This window comes from Carcharhinus amblyrhynchos, chromosome 6 (genome assembly GCF_965287045.1).
Source record: "Carcharhinus amblyrhynchos chromosome 6, sCarAmb.v2.hapA, whole genome shotgun sequence".
In the NCBI taxonomy this organism is placed as follows: domain Eukaryota; kingdom Metazoa; phylum Chordata; class Chondrichthyes; order Carcharhiniformes; family Carcharhinidae; genus Carcharhinus; species Carcharhinus amblyrhynchos.
Genome location: NC_137329.1, coordinates 111,445,567 through 111,466,669, shown reverse-complemented (window position 1 = coordinate 111,466,669; position 21,103 = coordinate 111,445,567). Strand labels below are relative to the sequence as shown.

The 21,103-nt window shown below is 44.5% G+C and overlaps 1 protein-coding gene across 2 annotated transcripts in view; it reads left to right on the top strand.

Moving 5' to 3' along the window:
• Nucleotides 1-20,290, top strand: part of LOC145344548 (thyrotropin-releasing hormone-degrading ectoenzyme-like) — a 130,050-nt gene extending 109,760 nt beyond the window's left edge. For both annotated transcript variants that reach the window (XM_080191744.1, XM_080191743.1), the window contains exons 15-20: nt 4,153-4,250; nt 5,855-5,962; nt 9,573-9,740; nt 9,830-9,970; nt 11,570-11,651; nt 19,506-20,290. In XM_080191744.1, the coding sequence (XP_080047870.1) occupies nt 4,153-4,250; nt 5,855-5,962; nt 9,573-9,740; nt 9,830-9,970; nt 11,570-11,651; nt 19,506-19,649 (741 nt within the window). In that variant the 3' untranslated portion in view covers nt 19,650-20,290. The remainder of the gene's footprint in view (nt 1-4,152; nt 4,251-5,854; nt 5,963-9,572; nt 9,741-9,829; nt 9,971-11,569; nt 11,652-19,505) is intronic.
• Nucleotides 20,291-21,103: the final 813 nt, after the last annotated feature.

Genomic DNA, 21,103 nt, shown 5'->3' with positions numbered 1-21,103 from the left:
ACACACTGAGTTCAAACATGCTATTTGGTGAACATGGAATACATTACTTCATGTTACTGCAGCTGAGTCAATCATTGTTTGCTGGAGCAGACGAGTGAAGGAGCAGAGAGAGAACTAAGATTTTACCTGTGAAAAACCAGTTTAAAATAAGTTTAAAGCACTTTGTTCTTTGTAGAACTGTTTAAAGCATTTATTTATTGTATTTACTGCTTTAAGAATTCTGAGGGAGTGGTTAGCAGGCAGTTGTGGTCCATCAGATTTAAATGTCAACTGACCACAAGGTGAAGCCTTCCATTGTTTGCTGGAGCAGACGAGTGAAGGAGCAGAGAGAGAGCTAAGATTTTACCTGTTAAAAACCTGTTTAAAATAAGTTTAAAGCACTTTGTTCTTCGTAGAACTGTTTAAAGCATTTATTTATTGTATTTACTGCTTTAAGAATTCTGAGGGAGTGGTCAGCAGGCAGTTGTGGGCCATCAGCTTTAAATCAGCGCCAGGTTTAAAAGGAGGCCTGGTGTAGACAGCGGGCAGGGTCTGAGCGGGCAGCGGAGTGAGAGGGAAGCAGAGTGAGCTACTAGGGCTTAATATCAAAAAGGGCTGGAAGGAAAAAAGGCCAGGTGAATTCGTTTGAAAAACAAAAAAAAAAGTTTTTTCAAAACTACTACAGTAAATAATGGAGGGGCATGTGATGTGTGGTTTCTGTATGATGTGGGAACTGGTGGACCCTAGGGTTCATCCCAGTGACCATGTCTGCAGTAAGTGCAGGTTGCTGGAGGAGCTCCAGCTCAGGGTAAATGAGTAAATTTAGTAAATTTAGTGTTAAACTAAAAGCGGAGGAATTTAGAGTAGCTAAGAGTAGTGGGCGAGAAGAGGATTGGGAGAGGTTTAAATGTCAACAAAGATTGACAAAGAAGTTGATAAGGAAGGGTAGGAGAAACTATGAAGCTGGGCTAGCGCTTAATATAAAAAAGGATAGCAAGAGTTTTTATAAATATATAAAAAGGAAGAGGCTGGCTAGGGTGAATGTTGGTCCTTTAGAGGATGAGAAAGGGGACCTCGTGATAGGGGATGGGGATATGGCTAAGGTATTGAATAACTTTTTTGTTTCTGTCTTCACGGAGGAGGACGTGAATAATTTGCCGGGTGTTAGCGATAGAAAGGTGGTAGGACTGGAGGGTCTTAATGACATTACTGTTGCTAGAAAGGCGGTGCTCGACAGACTGGAGGGGCTGATTGTGGACAAGTCCCCAGGACCGGATGGAATGCATCCGAGGGTTCTGAAAGAAATGGCGGAGGTGATAGTGGATGCCTTGGTGGTTATTTTCCAAACGTCGCTGGATTCCGGGGAAGTGCCGGATGATTGGAAAACGGCTAATGTTACGCCGTTGTTTAAGAAGGGTGCCAGGCAAAAGACGGGGAATTATAGGCCAGTTAGTTTAATGTCTGTGGTAGGTAAAATGTTAGAATCTGTCATTAAGGAGGAAATTGCGAGGCATCTTGAAGGGAATTGCTTGATAGAGCAGACGCAGCACAGTTTCCTTAAAGGGAAGTCGTGTCTGACAAATTTACTGGAGTTCTATGAGGATGTGTCTAGGGCGGTGGATAGGGGAGAGCCGGTGGATGTGGTCTTTCTAGATTTTCAGAAGGCGTTTGACAAAGTGCCTCACAAGAGGTTATTGCAGAAGGTCGAGGGACATGGAGTTGGGGGTAGGGTGTTAGCGTGGATAGAGGATTGGTTGTCAAATAGGAGGCAGAGAGTGGGGGTCAACGGGTGCTATTCGGATTGGCGGATGGTGACTAGTGGAGTGCCCCAGGGGTCGGTGCTGGGGCCTCAGCTTTTTACCATTTATATAGATGATCTGGAGGAGGGAACCGAGTGTAGAGTGTCGAAATTTGCTGATGACACCAAGATTGGGGGAACGGCAAATTGTGCGGAGGGTGTGGAGAGTCTGCAGAAGGATCTAGAAAGGCTGGGCGAATGGGCCAGGAAATGGCAAATGGAATTTAATGTTGGCAAGTGTGAGGTGGTCCACTTTGGTAGGAAAAATGGTAGGATGGACTATTACTTACGAGGCGAAAAACTGCAGCAGGCGACGGTGCAGAGGGACCTCGGGGTCCTTGTGCATGAGTCGCAAAAACCCAGCTTGCAGGTGCAGCAGGTGGTCAGGAAGGCAAATGGGATGCTGGCCTTCATAGCGAGGGGGATTGAATATAAAAGTAGGGAGGTCTTGCTGCAGCTGTATAGGGCATTGGTGAGGCCGCAACTGGAGTACTGTGTGCATTTTTGGGCGCCGTACCTGCGCAAAGATATTTTGGCCTTGGAGGGAGTGCAGAGGAGGTTTACTAGGCTGATACCGGAGTTGAGGGGGTTGAGCTATGAGGAGAGGCTGAATAAACTGGGCTTGTACTCGTTAGAGTTTAGAAGAATGAGAGGAGATCTCATTGAGACGTATAAGATGATGAATGGGATGGATAGGATAGAGGTGGAAAGACTCTTCCCGCTCAAAAAAGACAATAGGACTAGGGGGCACAGCCTCAAGATAAAAGGGGGGCGGTTTAGAACAGAGTTGAGGAGGAACTTCTTCACTCAAAGGGTGGTGAATCTCTGGAATTCTCTGCCCGTTGAAGTGGTGGAGGCTGCCTCGCTAAATATTTTTAAGACGCGGGTTGATGGGTTTTTGATAGGAGAGGGGATTAAGGGTTATGGGGAGAGGGCGGGAAAGTGGAACTGAGCAGCGACAGATCAGCCATGATCTTATTGAATGGCGGGGCAGGCTCGAAGGGCTGGATGGCCTACTCCTGCTCCTATTTCTTATGTTCTTATGTTCTTATTATATGCAACAAGAGAATGATTGATATACTTGAAGAGAAATGAAACATTATGAACGAAAGCAAGGAATTGGATTAATCTTGTCCCTTCTCATACAGAATTGGGCATTATGAATCAAAAAATATCCATCCATGCTGAAATCTTTATATTTGAGAAGTTATGGCAATAATTGAATATTTAAATTTTAATAACTTCTGTTCTTGCATAGTGCTCCATAAATCCACTTGCCTGTCATATTTCTATGTAATTTAACCAAGCCTATAGAGTTGAATTTTTCCAGCTGCCCCCCCACCCCCCAAACCATGCCCCACAACAAATAAAATATTGAACTACGGCACACTCTCACTGCAAGTGAGGTCCTAGGGAGAGGGTTAATCGCATACTTGGGCTGGGGTGGTCTGTAGCTTTTAGGTGGTGTCAATAGCGTCAGAATCCCAATCAATGCTCAAAAGTGTGGAGCGGCAGAATGTTGGACTGAGTGTGAAAATGAGGCCAATTGGCTCATGTGATAAGAGTTTGTGCTTCACTGGGTTTTACACTATTAGGCGTTAGATTGAGGATATATGAATTCTCAAGGTAGCTGAGGAACCCACTCACACATCTACAATTGACAGAAGATGGGGACATTTCTCCCTTCCTCTCCGACCAATGGCTTACTGTCGAATACTGGGCCGAATCATAAGGACATAAGAACTAGGAGCAGGAGTAGGCCATCTGACCCCTTGAGCCTGCTCCGCCATTCAATAAGATCATGGCTGATCTTTTTGTTGACTCAGCTCCACGTACCTGCCCACTCACCATTACACTTAATTCCTTTACTGTTCAAAAATTTATCTATCCTTGCCTTAAAAACATTCAGTGAGGTAGCCTCAACAGCTTCACTGGGCAGTGAATTCCAAAGATACAAAACCCCTTGGGTGAAGAAGTTCCTCCTCAACTCAGTCCTCAATCTGCTCCCCTTTATTTTGAGACCATGTCCCCTAGTTCTAGCTTCACCCACTAGTGGAAACAACAATCTTGGCTGGAGGAGCTCCAAATCTTAAATCCTCTCCAGCAACTATGCTGACTTTTCTACATTGGACCTGATCAGAATTTAAGGTCCTTAGTGTTTGCTGTAATTTTACAATCGTTTAACGAGTGTAAAAGTCTGAACAACCTCAGGGTGTGGGACAAGTGGGTTTGTCAAGATCTGCTTCAAGGGATATGCCATTGTTAGAATGTGCTACAACAGTATCCGTAACTGAACACGTTACTAATGTTTGGTCAATTATGAATTTACATTGACAAGATCTCACAAATTTTCTCCTTTTTTTCCCTTCTTTTAGCAATATATCCTGCAGCAAGTTGCACCAGCGTACAACCTACTGGGGTGGCCAGAGGATGCAGCAAACAGTTCCATTGTTCAAGCACCATACCAGACTGAGTTAAATCATTTACTTTATCAAGTTTTAAGAACTGGTCATAGATAAACTGACTTTTCAGCAATTGGTAAATACTGGGACATGATACAAATGGGGGTCTCATGGTGGTGAAGTGAACAGTGCTATGATAGTTCAATGTCGTTAATGTGATATTATTTTCACATGTCACTGTTAGACTGCAATATTCAATGTTGGAGATCTTCTTAGTGGTCGAGTCTGCAAACTGAAGTTGAATTACTTAATTTACATTGCTGTGTATTTCCAATCAGTTCCCAAATTGGTTTCATCTTCTCAAGGTAGCCAAGGAATGGTGTTGACAATTTCTTTCTTATATAACTCCTTGGAATTACCAAGTATGGAGTTAAGTGACACATCCTTAATCATGAGTGTGAATCTTTGCAAAAGGTGACATTTCCTTGACAGTAGGTTGCTGTTGGGAGAGGGTTCACTTTGTACTTAATCTGAGGTGAAACTTCATTTACCTTTGCAATGACTTTAATTCAATGCAAATCACTTAAGTTTTGAATATGTTTGCATTGGGTAGCCACATCCATAAATTTACCAACATCGGGGTGGCGTGGTGGTGCAGTGGTTAGCACTGCTGCCTTACTGTGCCAGAAACCCGGGTTCAATTCCTGACTCAGGTCACTGTCTGTGTGGACTTTGCACTTTCTCCCCGTATCTGCATAGGTTTTCTCTGGGTGCTCCAGTTTCCTCCCACAGTCCAAACATGTGCAGGCTAGGCTGACTGGCCATGGTAAATTGCCCCTTAGTGTCAGGGGAAATTAGCAAGATTGTACCTGCATGTGGGGTTATGGGGATAGAGCCTGGGTGGGAATATTGCCTGTGCAGGCTCAATGGGCTGAATGGCCTCCATCTGCACTGTAGGGATTCTGTGATTCTATCGATAATCACAAGTAGCTTGAGGTCAAATGTCAGGGTACTGTTTTCCCCAGCTCAAGAAGATTTTGCTTTAAAGGGGTGGGGGAGAAGAGGTTTTATCTCAATACTGGCAGTTTATTTGGGACTGCAAAACATGGGCATCCCATCAACGCTGATTGCTCAGTGAACCCTTGTCTAGTTAATGGCAAAAATGTACGTTTTGTCCATCTAATAGCAGAGTGGACATCAAAATGGTGCACTTAAAAGCCAGAATAGATATTAGAGGTGCATGTCAATGTTCTTGTAAATTTAAGAATATAAAAACCAGGAGCAGAAGTAAGCAATTTGAGCCTGCCCTACCTTTCAGCGTAATCATGGCTGATCTTGCCTCAGCCTTGACTCCACTTTCCTACCCATTCTCCATAACCCATAATTAAAAATCTGTCTTATCTCTTCCTTAAATTTACTGAATGTCCCAGCATCCAGTGTACCCTGGGATAGTACATGCCACAGATTCACCATGCTTTGAGAGATCTAATTTCTTCTCATCTCCGGTCACCCGAGGCCGGAATTGTACCTGTGTCCCTAACACTGAAAGGCAGCAGTGCTAACCACCGTGCTGGTGGTTGTGAGGCCCAGTTGCCAGGACAATCCATTGAAAATTCATCAGCAACTTGTGTGGGTAGGAAACCTTTCCGCTGACTTTTGTTTTCTTTTCCGATAGGGAGCTGCGTCGGAAGGTTATTATCCTGGCCTGTAAATTTGGTATTGCGCTTTGCCACCAGAAGGCTGTGTCGCTTGTTTCAGAATGGATGGCCAGTGATCAGAACAGGTGCGCACCTTAAATAGTTGGGATTATCACTTTAATTTGAAATGAATTTGTGAATGCTTTTTGCATGGAATGCTTACTCTTGTAAAGTAGGACATGGCAAATCAAAAAGTAATTCTGTTTCAGCAGGGAACATCATTTAAATTATAATTTCATTTGATTTATTATTGTCACATGTATTAACAGAGAGTGAAAAGTATTGTTTCTTGCGCGCTGTATCGACAAAGCATACATCGAGTACATAGGGGAAAAGGAAAGGAGAGTGTGCAGAATGTAGTGTTACAGTCACAGCTGGGATGGAGAGAAAGATCAACTTAATATAAAGTAGATCCAGTCTGATGGCAGCAGGGAAGAAGCTGTTCTTGAGTTGGTAGGTACCTTTTCTCCTGATGGGAGAAGATGGAAGAGAGTATGTCCAGGGTATGAGGGGTCCTTGATTATGCTGGCTGCTTTTCCGAGGCAGCAGGAAATGTAGACAGAGTCAATAGTTGAGACGTTGGCTTGAGTGATGGACTGGGCTTCGTTCACGACCCTTTGTAGTTTCATGTAGTCTTGGGCAGAGCAGGAGCCATATAAAGCCGTGATACAACCAAAAAGGCTGGAAAGAATTGTGGCAAGTTTATTTAGCATTGGAAAGATGCTGGAAACATTTGTGGGCAAGTTTATTTAGCATTGTTCTAGTTAAAGATACTTTTTCAAAGCAATAAAGAAGCAGTAACTTTTATTTTTATTTTCCTTTGATTTCTGTAATTCTAATGTATTGGTGAGGATAGGCTTACAACTTGTATCACTGCTGTTGTTTGCTTTAAGTGTCTGCAATTAGCAGCTAACATATATTGATCTCATTGGGACAGTGGTAGGAAAACTGTAATTAGCTTATGACTAGAACCATGGAATATGGGGTTAGTGCAGAAATGTAGCTCAAGATATAGGTCTGGATCTGCTGATCATTTGATAGCTGGAGATCGGACTTACCCTCAACATGTGCTACAGGACCCCTTGGACGTCCTAACATGCTCACTCTGGGAATTTCCCAGGAAGTTTGAATTTCCAATGGACAATTTCCTTGCTCCCCAGGATGCTCCTAAAAAGTTCCCAACTCTCAGATGGAACTGGAGACTCTGAATGGTTTCATCTAACTTCCCTGGATAGTCACCCAGGGAATATTGGATAGATTAATACCTAGTCTAACACTCAGGTAACTATACAACTGACCCCCACACACCCTGAGACAATGACTTCCCCCTCCGGCCTGACCTGACCAGCCTTGGCTCATTCTTCCATGACCCAACCTGGCTAGTCTTGACTCCTTCCTCCATTACCCAACCTGGTTGGCCCCCGACTGCCTGCCTCAACTAACTGATTTCCTCAGACTCTCCTCCTGACCCAATCTGACATGAACCCACCTACCAGCACACCCTTTTACCTACCACCATGCCACGTCATCCAAGATACCCTTTTAACCACCATTACCCCTCACCCACCTTTACCCCCTTACACACTTAACTTCACTCTAGCTTTTCAAAGAAGCTTTAGGACGTCTAAACTCTTTACTTACCAAAATATGGCAGGCATAAAAAGGTTGGTTTTGCCCTCTCTGAGGTTTCCTGCACTGATTGAATTTGTCAGGATCCTCCATTGGAAGATTGCCCTGAAAAATCTGTATAATTCTATAATTCTTATGATTCTTCTCAGTGTAGAAGAGGCCCTTTGGCCCATCGAGTCTACACCAACATGCAAGAAACACCTGACCTCCCACCTAATCCTATTTACCAGCACTTGGTCCATAGCCTTGAATACTATGACATGCCAAATGCTCACCCATCCTGATACTTCTGATTTTATTTGATTTATTATTGTCACATGTATTAATATACAGTGAAAAGTATTGTTTTTAGCATGCTATACAGACAGAGCATGCCACACATATAGAAGGAAGGGGGAGAATGCAGAATGTGGTGTTACAGTCATAGCTAGAGTGTAGAGAAAGATCAACTTAATGTGAGCTAGGTCCATTCAAAAGTCTGATGGCAGCAGGGAAGAAGCTGTTCTTGAGTCGGTTGGTACGTGACCTCAGACTTTGTATCTTTTTCCTGATGGAAGAAGGTGGAATGTTGGCAAGTGTGAAGTTGTCCACTTTGGTAGGAATAATGGTAGGAAGGACTATTACTTACATGGTGAAAAACTGCAGCATGCGACGGTGCAGAGGGACCTCGGGGCCCTTGTGCATGAGTCGCAAAAACCCAGCCTGCAGGTGCAGCAGGTGGTCAGGAAGGCGAATGGGATGCTGGCCTTTATAGCGAGGGGGATTGAATATAAAAGTAGGGAGGTCTTGCTGCAACTGTACAGAGCACTGGTGAGGCCGCAGCTGGAGTACTGTGTGCAGTTTTGGTCGCCGCACTTACGCAAGGATATTTTGACCTTGGAGGGAGTGCAGAGGAGGTTTACTAGGCTGATACCGGAGTTGAGGGGGTTGAACTATGAGGAGAGGCTGAATAAACTAGGCTTGTACTCGTTAGAGTTTAGAAGAATGAGGGGAGATCTCATTGAGACATATAAGATGATGAATGGGATGGATAGGATAGAGGTGGAGAGACTCTTCCCGCTCAGAAAGGACAGTAGGACTAGGGGGCACAGCCTCAAGATAAAGGGGGGGTGGTTTAGAACGGAGTTGAGGAGGAACTTCTTCACTCAAAGGGTGGTGAATCTCTGGAATTCTCTGCCCGTTGAAGTGGTGGAGGCTGCCTCACTAAATATATTTAAGACGCGGGTTGATGGGTTTTTGATAGGCAAGGGGATTAAGGGTTATGGGGAGAGGGCAGGAATGTGGAACTGAGCCACGACAGATTAGCCATGACCTTGTTGAATGGCGGGGCAGGCTCGAGGGGCTAGATGGCCTACTCCTGCTCCTATTTCTTATGCTCTTATGTTCTTATGGAAGAGAGAATGTCCGGGGTGCGTGGAGTCCTTAATTATGCTGGCTTCTTTGCCGAGGCAGCAGGAAGTGTAGGCAGACTCAATGGATGGGAGACTGGTTTGTGTGTTGGATTGGGTTACATTCATGAACCTTTGTAGTTTCTTGCGGTCTGGGCAGAGCAGGAGCCATACCAAGCTGTGATACAAACATAGAAGCATCAAAAATATGAGCAGGAGGAGGCCATTTGGCCCTTTGAGCCTGCTCTGCCATTCATGCCTGAATGCTTTCTGTGGTGCGTCAGTAAACGTTGGTGAGAGTTGTAGCTGACGTGCCAAATTTCCTCAGTCTTCTGAGAAGGATTTAAATGATGTGAGGCAACCTGCCTCTACCACCCTCCCAGGCAGCGCATTCCAGACTGTCAGCATCCTCTGGGTAAAATAGATCTTCCTCACATCCCCTCTAAATCTCCTGCCTCTCACCTTGAACCGATGCCCCCTTGTGACTGACCCTTCAACTAAGGGGAACAGCCGCTCCTCATCTACACTGTCCATGTCCCTCATAATCTTGTACACAGGAAGGTAAGTTTGTATTATTTTGTCTGTTTAAGGTTGCAAATAGGGATTCTGATCCTCACCGGAAAACTCGAGCCATTGTACCGAACGTAAAATGCCAACACTTTGTATTTGTGCGTTCCAGAATACCACCAAATGTTCGAGACATTGCCTATTGCACTGGGATTTCCCTCATGGATGACAATGTCTGGGAATTCATCTTGAGCAAATACCAATCCTCGACTGCCGTTTCGGAGAAGAAGATCCTACTGGAGGCTTTAGCATGCAGCAAAAATATATATTTGCTGAACAGGTTAATTAGCCATTGAAGTGCATTAATAATAATAAACTGTGTTTATAAGAAATGAAAATATTTTAATACAATTGATTTTCTCTTTTCAGGCTTCTTAATCTGTCCCTGAACTCCCAGTTGGTTCCTGACCAGAATACCATCGATGTTATAGTTCACGTGGCCAAGTATCCAAAGGGACGTGAATTAGCCTGGAAGTTTTTCCGGGATAAGTGGACCATTTTTAATTCGAGGTAAACAAATAGAAACCCTACAGCGCAGAAGGAGGCCATCAAGTCTGCATTGACAACAATCCCACCTAGGCCCTATCCCTGCAATTCCACATATTTTCCCCACTAGTCCCTCTAGCCTACGTATCCCGGGACACCAAGGGGCAATACAGCATGGCCAATACACCTAACCCGCACATCTTTGGACTGTGGGAGGAAATTGGAGCACCCGGAGGAAACCCACACAGACACAGGGAGAAAGTGCAAACTCCATACAGACAGTCAGCTGAGACCGGAATTGAACCCGGATCCCTGGAGCTACGAGGCAGCAGTGCTAACCATTGTGCCAACAAGCCAGCCCTAAACTGATTCCTTTTTTTTTAGCATATCTTTATAAACACACTGGTCTAAATTTGTCCTCCATTGGGCACACGCACTTGGCAGCCCCAGTTGTGGGTGTGAAACACATTCTTGACCACAAGATGCCCCAATTTCACTCCTATCCAGTATGAACGACACGATGGGAAAAGTTCAACATTGCCCAGGAGGATAGGAAGAGGACAGGTGCTGATGCTTCTACCAAGCTCCCTCAGGGGGTACCCACTGCCCCAGGGAGCTGCCGACCTGTGAAAAGTAAACTGAGAGAGATAAACTGTGCAAGGAGTGTCGAGATAGCACATTCAAGTACAAACCTCAGTCCCTAGTGAATTTATAACTTCTATTTCACTCCTGGATCAAGGTTGCAGTGTTAAATGTAAAGGCTGCCTGACCAATCAGCCCAACTGTAAAAGCAGACAAACCCCCCATGTAAAATTGGTTCAATTGACGTGCTAATGAGCTCGATTTCCGACTTGATTGTTGGCAGGGTGTGCCTCCGGTTCTGTTGTGTACCCAACAACTGAAATACTGAGCGAGTGCGCGATGAGAATGGGGACACATGCCCACCTTTTCCTCAAATATTTTCTGGGTTGGATGTGCGACTGCCCGAGCAACATAAAATTCCGGCCATCATTTTTCTCTTTGGGGAATAGAGAGGGCAATATTCCTGACATGATTATCAGGCCCTTGAACCTCGTTATGAATGCTCCTTCCACGACCAACAACTCATGTTATTAAGATTCATTTTCTGTGATGTGAGTGTCGTTGGCTGGGCCAGCATTTATTGTCCATCCCTAACTGCCCTCCATGAAGGCATTTGAGAGTCAGCCACATTGCTGCAGGCCAGACCAGATACGGATGGCAGATTTCCCTCCTTAAAGGACATTAGTGAACGAATCGACAATCAACACAGTGGTTTCATGGTCATCAGTAGACTTTTATTTTCCGATTTTTATTGAATTCAAATTTCACCATTAGCCATTGCAGGATTTGAATCCGTGTGCCCAGATCTTGCTGTGGCTCCCCATGGGCCTCCTCATCATTCAATGGAAAAACCAATATAATTTTGGTTTGGAAAATGGAAGCAAAGTTAAACTTTGCTTTAGGAAATGTGTTATTAAGTATGCTATCTAATGTCTATCTAAGTAGGCTATCTAAATGTATTATTAAGTATGCTATGTAAGTGTGTTATTAAGTATATTATCTAAGTGTGTTAATAAGTATGTTATTTAATGTTTCTACCAGATACGGAGAAGCTTTGTTTATGAACTCCAAACTCATCAAAGGTGTGACGGAGTTTCTAAGCACTGAAGCTGAACTGAAGGAGGTAAATGTTTCACTGCACACACAAGGGTTCTCTCCGTTAGAACTGGATTCAAGTTAAAAATATTATATTCCAAAAAGGAACAAATCAAAAGCTCACCTTTCCACTGGTGATATTGATCCCAAATTGCAGCAATTCTGGGCACGATTTTACAGCCTCGCTCATCCCGAAACCGTAAAATCTCATCCAAGGTCAATGGATCTTTCCGTAGCTGGCACGTGGCCAGCTCTGATTCCTGTGGCTGGGGGGGTCAGTAAGATTCCAGCTGGATTGTCCCTAGTGTGATTTATTTTCAAGTGATGAATTTGCAACATTTTTGGGTCTTAAGTGGGTGCCATATTTTCCAATCAAGAAACCCAAAGCTGGTCCCCAGTTAGGCTGCAAGCCTCACTGACGTTATTTGGATGAGTCATCTGCCATATCGTCACCGGCAGCTCAGCTATTTGAAGAAGGTTAATATAGAAATAATATAGCGCTGCTTCTGTTATTCGTTATGACCTCTTCCAGCAGAGGAGGTAGAGTGATAAGGAGGGGCAGGGGGAAGGGCAGAGGTAAACAGGGGGCTCAGTGGGATGCCATGGAGATGGGGAGTGCTCTTGCTTCATAGCAACAACTAAGGCATTTTACATAAAACATATTCACTCCTGAAGGATTGTTAGCTGGACCATACCAGCTCTGCACATTAAATGTCCTTATCACAGATGCTGGCCTCTTCTTTACATAACGTAAAAGCATTAATGCAGGTTTTGGGAAGCTAGCAGGAACTTCTAGATTTTGGCTTGAACTAATATCAAGTTAGAGTCCCTTTAGGCTTACTTTGGGTTCAAGTCTTGAAATTGGATCTTTAGGTCCCATAAAATTGTGTGACAAGGGCCAATTTCCACCATGTTGACCTTGCTCAGACATTCCCCAGTTATGAATTTCACTTTCAGATGTGCGAGATCGGGGCAGATTTGTAGTTAAAAGTGATCGGAAATTTTATATTTTGTAAATAAACAATATGATTAAGGCTTCCTCTTAAATTTTAGTTTCTGCCAACTTTTCACTTTGAGTGTACAGGAAAGCATTGTGAGGTAGAGCTATTTGCATTCTATGTTTATCAATCGTTGGCCAAAGAATGACAAAGAACAAAGAACAATACTGCACAGAAACAGGCCCTTCGGCCCACCAAGCCTGCGCTGAGACATGGTTTCTATCCCTCTAATCGCCTCCCGTTCATGTGTCTATCAAAATATACTTTGAACATTGCTAACGTGCCTGCTTCTGCCACCTCCATTGGCAGTGCGTTCCAGGCTCCCACCATCCTCTGTGTGAAAAACTTCCCCTGCATGTCTCCCCTAAACTTACCACTCCTCACCTTAAACCTGTGCTCTCTTGTAGTCGTCCCTTCCACCCTGGGAAAAAGCCTGACCATCCTATCTGTGCCTCTCATAATTTTGTAGACTTCTATCAAATCTCCATCTTTCCAGTGAAAACAATCCGAGTTTATCCAACCTCTCCCCATACCTAAAACCTTCTAGACCAGACAATATCCTGTAATCCTTCTTTGCACCCTCTCCAAAGCATCCATGTCCTTCTGGTAATATGGTTTAATTGTTCCTTGGTATCACTTGTTCAAACCATCTGTGAGGAATCATATTAGAGGTTGTATATTCTGGACAACTCTTAACCAGTTGAGACCCTCTGAATTGTAAAAGGATTGGTCTAAAGTGCCATCATGATTGTTGGCAGATTTTGTCATGTAAGACTTTTTGAAATATCAGGGTAAAATATCAATCTATCAGCAGTGTTCTGAGCGATAAATACCTCCCATATTGCGATTAAATTCCCAGAGGTGACACCTCAACATGTAATTAAACAGAAAACAGTTACTGGACTCATTGAAACGTAAAAGCTTTGACTTATTTTAGAATCAATCTCGTGGAATTATACTGTTATGAAGCCATACCACTATGAAAAAGCCACACAATTTTAAGATTTTGTTAATTGTCGAAGGATGTTTTAAATCTACCTTGAATTATTCAAAGGCGGAATTCTGCAGCTGCATATGTCTCGCCATGGCTGCAGCGAGAATGGAAAATTTGATGCTTAGCCAAATTTCCAGCCCAGATTTCTCTGGTTTCTCCCTGCCTGCTACCACTGCCAGTGAGAATTTGGCACTCAGCCAAAACTCTCTTCATTATAGCAGAACCGGAGAATTCAGCTGCAAGTGAGATTGGAGGATTCCAGGCAATCATAGAATCCTACAGAGCAGAAGGAGGCCATTTGGCCCATCAAGCCTGCACCGATCACAATCCCACCCAGGCCGTATCCCCATAACTCCATGCATTTCTCCTAGCTAGTCCTCCTGACACTAAGGGGCAATTTAGCATGGTCAATCCACCTAACCCGCACATCTTTGGACTGTGGGAGGAAACTGGAGCATCCGGAGGAAACCCAAGCAGACACAGGGAGAACGTGCAAACTTCACACTGACAGTGACCCAAGCCGGGGATCGAACCCAGATCCCTGGCGCTGGGAGGCGACAGTGCTAACCACTGTGCCACAATGCTGCCCCCCCACAAGAGTTTGGAATTCTCTCTTTCAGTCAGGAGAACTTCGAGATGTATTGCATTTTATATGTTTACTTAGATTGATGCACGTGGAAACTCTCAAGCTTTGATGTTGTGTAACCAGTTAAAGGCCATCTGGCACACTGCAAAAAGCGATCCATTTATCAAAAGAAAATGAGGCACTTAACAAAACAATTGAGGCTTAGAAATTGTATGTAGAGTTTATAGTTTCTAAAATATTTAATTTAACCGCATCTGCCATTTGTTTTTGTTGATCTGTTTTTCCATGATAAATGTTTACCGTGCAACTTTGATCAATTTGGAGTAGAGGTCTTTCAGAATGATTAATGTTATTCAGATATTTCGTGCTATTGATCTATTGTTGCTTCTTAGTCGATGGAACAATTGATTTGACAGCCTTCCAAACACTTAATACAAATTGAATTGAGAAGCAGCCAAACAAGTCTATTGAAGTTACCGCCTTGTGCCAATGATGGAAAGATGAGAGAGGACCGCTGAAATTCCTCTTCCCTTCCCTGTCAGTTTTTTTATGGAAAGGGCAGATGTGCGCGCTTCTTAACCTTTGAACATGCCGACAATTTCTGGGTTCAAGTAAAGAGGGTTACCTATTTATTTATTAATTTACCCTGGAAGTCTCAGGGTGGGATTTTATGGCCTCACTCATCTCGAAACCATAAAATCCCAGCAGAGGTCAACGGATCTTTTCAGGATTGCCTGCTCTGATTCCCGTGGCAGGTGGGCCAGTAAAATCCCTGCCTCAATGTTAATTCACTACTCTTTCTCTCTCGCGCACACACACATACACAAGAGGAAAAATTTGGTTAAAGAGAATAGTGCACTTGTATGAGTTATGAACAGAAAAATCATTCGTAATTCACATTTTGGCTCATTTGGGATAAGGAGTATGCACTGCAGGCCCAAAGAAGAAGGTGTTTTCACTCCTAGTCCGGGTGGATTCAATGGGTAGGATTTTCCGCGCAACCACTGCTTATTCTATGGCAGCAGATGAGGTCTGCCATTGGCCGATGGCAGGATTTTCTGGTCCCACCATTGTTAATGGAGGTTTCCCGTTGAATGGGCCTCTCGCTTCCGGGAAACCCGCAGCGGGTGCGCTGTCGGCAGGACTGGAGGATTCCATGGGCATGAACGGCTGGAAACTTCTGGCCAATAGCCAGAGTTGCAAATTGGGATTCATAATACGGTATTATAATAGGATATCTATTATTCATAGAATCTACATTACAGAAGGAGGCCACTTGGCCCATCGAGCTGGCACCAACAACAATCCCACCCAGGACCTATCCCCGTAACCCCACGTATTTACCTTCCTAATCTCTCTGACACTAAGAGGCAATTTAACATGGCCAATCAACCTAACCTACACATCTTTGGACAGTGAGAGGAAACTGGAGCACCTGAAGGAAACCCACACAAACATGGGAAGAACGTGCAAACTCCACACAGACAGTGACCCAAACCGGGATTCAAACCCGGGTTCTGTGACGGAGCAGTGCTGACCACTGTGCCGCCCCAAAATTGTTCTAGGCTCCCCTCAAAGGGATGGATTTTCAGCACGTCACAAAATTCGTCACTTGTAATCTCATTACCGAGAGGTTGTTTTTCTGTACTGTTGACCTGCAAAAGGACAGACTTGGAGTTCATTATGATATTGCAGTCACCGGTTTTTAACAGCTTAGGTGTTGCTGCGTTTCCTGCTGACTCAGCAATTGTTGTTCTGCAGACAGCACTTTAAGGCTTTTTTTTAAGGGTGAACAATATAGCTACCTTAGCACGTGGTCCCGCGCAGCTTCTTTTCCAAATATGGTGTTGGGCTCAAGTTATTTAGCCACAATTTAAATCTTTGTGTTATTATGTTACTGGATCAGATCCCCAACTTGTTACTGTGATCTGGTCAGGGACCAATAACTTTTTATTTCAAGTAGACAAAGTTTGAAATCCAAGACACTTGCTTAGAGAATCAAGGCACAAGATTCCATGGGTTTTTAATAAAAACAAAAATAAACTTATATAGGTTTAGAAAGGTAAAACAATTTATAATATCTATCTTATACTGTAACAGTCAGGTTTTTGGGGTCGGACAGGGAGAGGACATGTCCCCTTGTCCTCTTGCTCTGCCACATTTCATTTGGATCATGTTCAACCCTTGTTGCCCCTTGTATAGCCTTGCCCTTACATTGTGGCTGGTTTTCTTCTTGTCCCCTTGAGCTTTTCCCTTTGTTTGTATTCATGTTAATCTGGGGCATTACTGTGGGGCATTACTGTGAGGTAAATGTGAATTTACAAAGAAGTTGTGGTCAAATTGACAATAAGTAGCAGAAGTGACCAGGATAGATGCCACAAATATCTTGACAGCCCACCCCCAATGTGAGTAAGCACTTTGATTTAACCAGTCTCATTGGAACTCTCAACAAGAGATTCCAGTCTTCGGATATGAAGATCTCATCAATCCAAAGATTGGTCCAGCCCGAATGGCCTACCTTGCAGAGTTTCAATCTGACCTCCCGAGACTCCATTTCGATGGATTTCTGAGTCTACACTGCAGCACTAACTCACAAACACACTGGGTAGAACACTACTGCTGTCCATTTAATTACCTTCAGCCCCTCCATCCACAAGCTGGTGTTACTAACCTGCCTCCTTACACCTTCAGGGCTTCATTAATTTTTGGTTTGCCAATCACAGTCCCTTTTCAGCTTGAAACCTCTTTCTTTGTTCCTCCCTTTTTCTTCTTAACTGGGACCTCTCCCTGCCCTCTGTCCTTGTCCCTTCTCCCAGTCCCCTCTCCCTGTCCTCTGATGTGGGCATTTCTTGGTTGTGGTGCTTTATCCCAGGTCACATGATTGGGCGTTTTGTGTTGTTTATTGTTGTGGGCACACTCAACCGACTAACTCTAAAATGGCTGATTATGCATGTGCTGTCCACCCCTGGTCCATGAATGCAAAAAGCTCCTGATATCTGACAGGACTCAAGGTTCCCAGTGCCCACTCACTAGTATGTTTTGGTACACTGTCTGGACACTCACCGTGGGAGTCTGAGACAATAATGAGGTAGGATCTTCTAGTCGTGCTTTTCCCAAAGCTGGAAAATCCCATCCAAGGTCACTCCCCGGGGCGGGATGAGAAAATTCCCCCCACAGTCTTTGTTACAGATAAACAAACATTCAGGTCAGGAAACCTCTTCTGGATGGATGTTCTTAGGATATGGAATTTGACTCTTCTTAGTTGCGAAGGGTGCCCTTTTGTCCTTTTGGGACAGTGTGGTTTGAATATTAATTCAGGTGACGCTCAGCAGCCATCTTTTGTAACCTTTCTACACCCAGCTTAGTTAGTTCCAGAAAATAATGACATTTTAAGAATTCTGGATAGGACTTGCCTCTAACGTGCAAGACACAGCATACTATTCTTAGAATCATAGAACATTACAGCACAGGAACAGGCCTTTTGGCCCTGGGCTGTGCTAAACCATTTTTCTGCCTAGTCCCACTGACTTGCACCTGGACCACATCCCTCCACACCCCTCTCATCCATGTAACTGTCCAAATTTTTCTTAAATGTTAAAAGTGAGCCTGCTTCACCACTTCATCTGGCAGCTCTTTCCACAATCCCTCCACTCTCTGTGTGAAGAAGCACCCCCCCTCCAATATTCCTTTTAAACTTTTCCCCCTTCACTGTTAACCCATGTCCTCTAGTACTTTTCTCCCCTAGCCTCAGTGGAAAAAAGCCTGCTTGCATTCACTCTATCTATACCCATCATAATTTTATACACCTCTATCAATTCTCCCCTCATTCTTCTACGCTCCAGGGAATAAAATCCTAACCTATTCAACCTTTCTCTGTAACTCAGTTTCTCAAGTCCCGGCAACATCCTTGTAAACCTTCTCTGCACTCTTACAACCTTGTTAATATTCTTCCTGCAATTAGGTGACCAAAACTGCTCACAATACTCTAAATTCAGCCTCACCAATGTCTTATACAATCTCACTATAACATTCCAGCTCTTGTACTCAATACTTTGATTTATAAAGGTGCCCGATGTTGGCTTTGGGCAATTGGCACGGCCTGCTTTGTGCCCATTTCAGGTGGAGGTCTAATCTGCTCCCCGCCCTCACCCCCCCCACCCCGCCCCGCCCCTCTTGTGTTACAGATGTTGATAGGCTGGGTTTTCAATCAGGGATCGGGATCTGAAAAAAGGATTCATTCTGGGCCCCACCCTGGACAATGTGTTTTAGACACACTTCCAATTTCCAGCCAGTTAGAGGCCAGCAAGCGGGCTAGCTGTCCAATCGGGGATGGTGGGCAGGCTCCCAATATTGATGGGTTGGCCTCTGGCATTCAGAGATTGACAGTCCCACGAACCAAGGTGGGACATACCAATCTGAAGGTGGCAAGGGGGGAGAGGGCCAGGTAAGTTGATTGAAGTTTTGTAAGTTGGCTGCAGCCCATGATGATTCCAGAGAGGCCACCTCTTTTCCAGGGATGGCCAGTGGCCCACAGCTCTTATGGATTTCCGAGGAGTGTGATTCATTTGCCTACCAACTCTCACCGTTCCTGCATCCCCCCCCACCCCCACCTCCCACTCAACCCTCTTACTTCCCACCCTGAGCCCACCATATTGGCCTGAATGTGACCCAGGCTGATGTGGGCAGCCCTGTGTTGGCAACTCAAAATCCCAGTGGCTGGAGCGATCGGCCGGAATTCGCACCAGGAAACGACGGGCAGTTGGTCCACGCCCGGACCACCCTCTCATTGAAAATGGCTGGGGAATGGGGGCATAGATGGGGGTGGGGGGGGGGCGTTGGGATCGTGGTTTCAAAGGAGCATGGAAATCCATGCTGTGCAAAGTTGTTCGCCTGTCATTGTCCTCGATCTGGACCCTACCCTGATTGAAAATATCCCAGCCCGCAACTAAGATAAATACAGTAGGGAGTCTCACAACACCAAGTTAAAGTTCAACGGGTTTATTTGGAATCACGAGCTTTCAGAGCGCTGCTCCTTCACCACTCACCTGGCAGAAGAGCAGCGCTGTGAAAGCTCGTGATTCCAAATAAACCTGTTGATCTTTAACCTGGTGTCGTGAGACTTCTTACCGTGCCCACCCCAGCCCAACGCCGGCATCTCCACCTCATGGCTGAAATAAATACAGCTCAAAGTAACTTTGGAAGGAATGAACAAAATGACAGGTAGAAAAAGAAATGGCAGCTGCTTTTTATTCAATGTGCCCGATCTGCAAAAGACAAGCTAAGTGACTGATTTCTATTCCACAGCTGAAGGAGTTTATAAAGAACCTCAGAGAGGGAACGGACGCCTCTTTCGCACAAGCCACTGAAATCGTGGAGGCGAACGTTCGATGGCATGGCCTTTTTGAGAATGAGCTGTTCCAGTGGCTCAGAAAATCCCTGAACAGTTAGTCTGTCACCCTCCTAAATATTTATAGCATGATGCATTTGTATTATTTAAAAAATAAATCTCTACTTTTGTGAGAAAGGGGAAGGAGGTTGCGCTGCAGGTTTTGCACTGGTTATTTTTCTGCCGATGATACTATTCCTTCTCAGGGGTGAGAGGATTTCGAAACAAAAAAAAAATCTGCTTTAAAAATTGGACACGGCTTTATGGGGAACAAAGAATGTTTTTATGACTAGTGCATGTGATTACCAGTCAGTGAACAAAAAAAAAGGTATGAATTGAAATGTATCCTATGCATGATTATTGATTCCCTTCTGTATTCCAGCATGCTTGCTTTCAAGACTTTGAATTTTGTGTATTTGCAACGTCCTTGTACCGACAACTGGCCATCTTATGCAAATGTTTTAAAGCACAATGACTGTTATGGACAATCAGTTTGGAAAATTGGACATTGGCATCGAATGTTTGCAGCCTATAGTATAATACACACTTGTGCTTAAAAGCATGACGATTGGATGTCTTAAAAAAAAATTGACAAACATTCTACGGAACACTGATGAATGAAAAGAATGTTTTAATTTTGCTCATTTCGTGTTATTAATATTGTAGATTTTCTAAATGAAAACCCATAGCATATGTATTTTAAATAAAAATATGGCATTTTACGTCTAATAAAATTTTGTACAGTAACTGAGACGTGACCATCTGAGTTTATTTATGAGATGCTGGGCACTATTTTACTGGGCCGTTCACGCACGCTCCTGCTATGGCGAGGTCGGAGAATTTGGCCCCCAGCCAAATCTTGGTTGACCCCCAGCGGGATGGGAAAATCCTAGCAATGGGCGAGCTCGGAGAATCCAGCCCACTTTCTCCATCTCACTGCTCTTCATGCTCATTTCCACACAAGTCCCTATCTTCACAATTTCTCTCAATTCACCATTACTCATGTGTAAGCCTACACCACAGGCGAGATATCGTATCCCCCATCTCAACCGCACGCCCTTCCTCCCCACCCCGTGGCGTGTTTTCCAGTGGCAGTGGTGGCTTGCCATTGGGATCTTCTAATCCTGCCAATACCTGCAGTGTAGCTCACCTGTCCCGCGGATGAGGAACCCACCAGGGGTGGGGGAGTGGAGGGGGGTGTGGCGGGGGTGTGGTGGGGAGAGCGCCGGGGAAGAGGAGGGAGCTGGAGTTGGCTTTCGGCATGACTGGAAAATCCCGCTGACAGGAAAGGCTGGACAATCCCGTTGAGCATAAACGTGTGATTGACCCTATTCTAGCTCATGTTTCTGTTCAATGTGCGTCTCTGCAAACTCCTAGATGGGAATTATTGGGTGATAATGGGGGGGTGGGAATAAGAAGAAAAACTGAAAATGCTGGAAATGGGAGGAAAATACAGCAGCTCTGTTGGCATGTAAAAAGAGAAAGGACAAGCTAACATAATGGCTGGAGTTTTTCA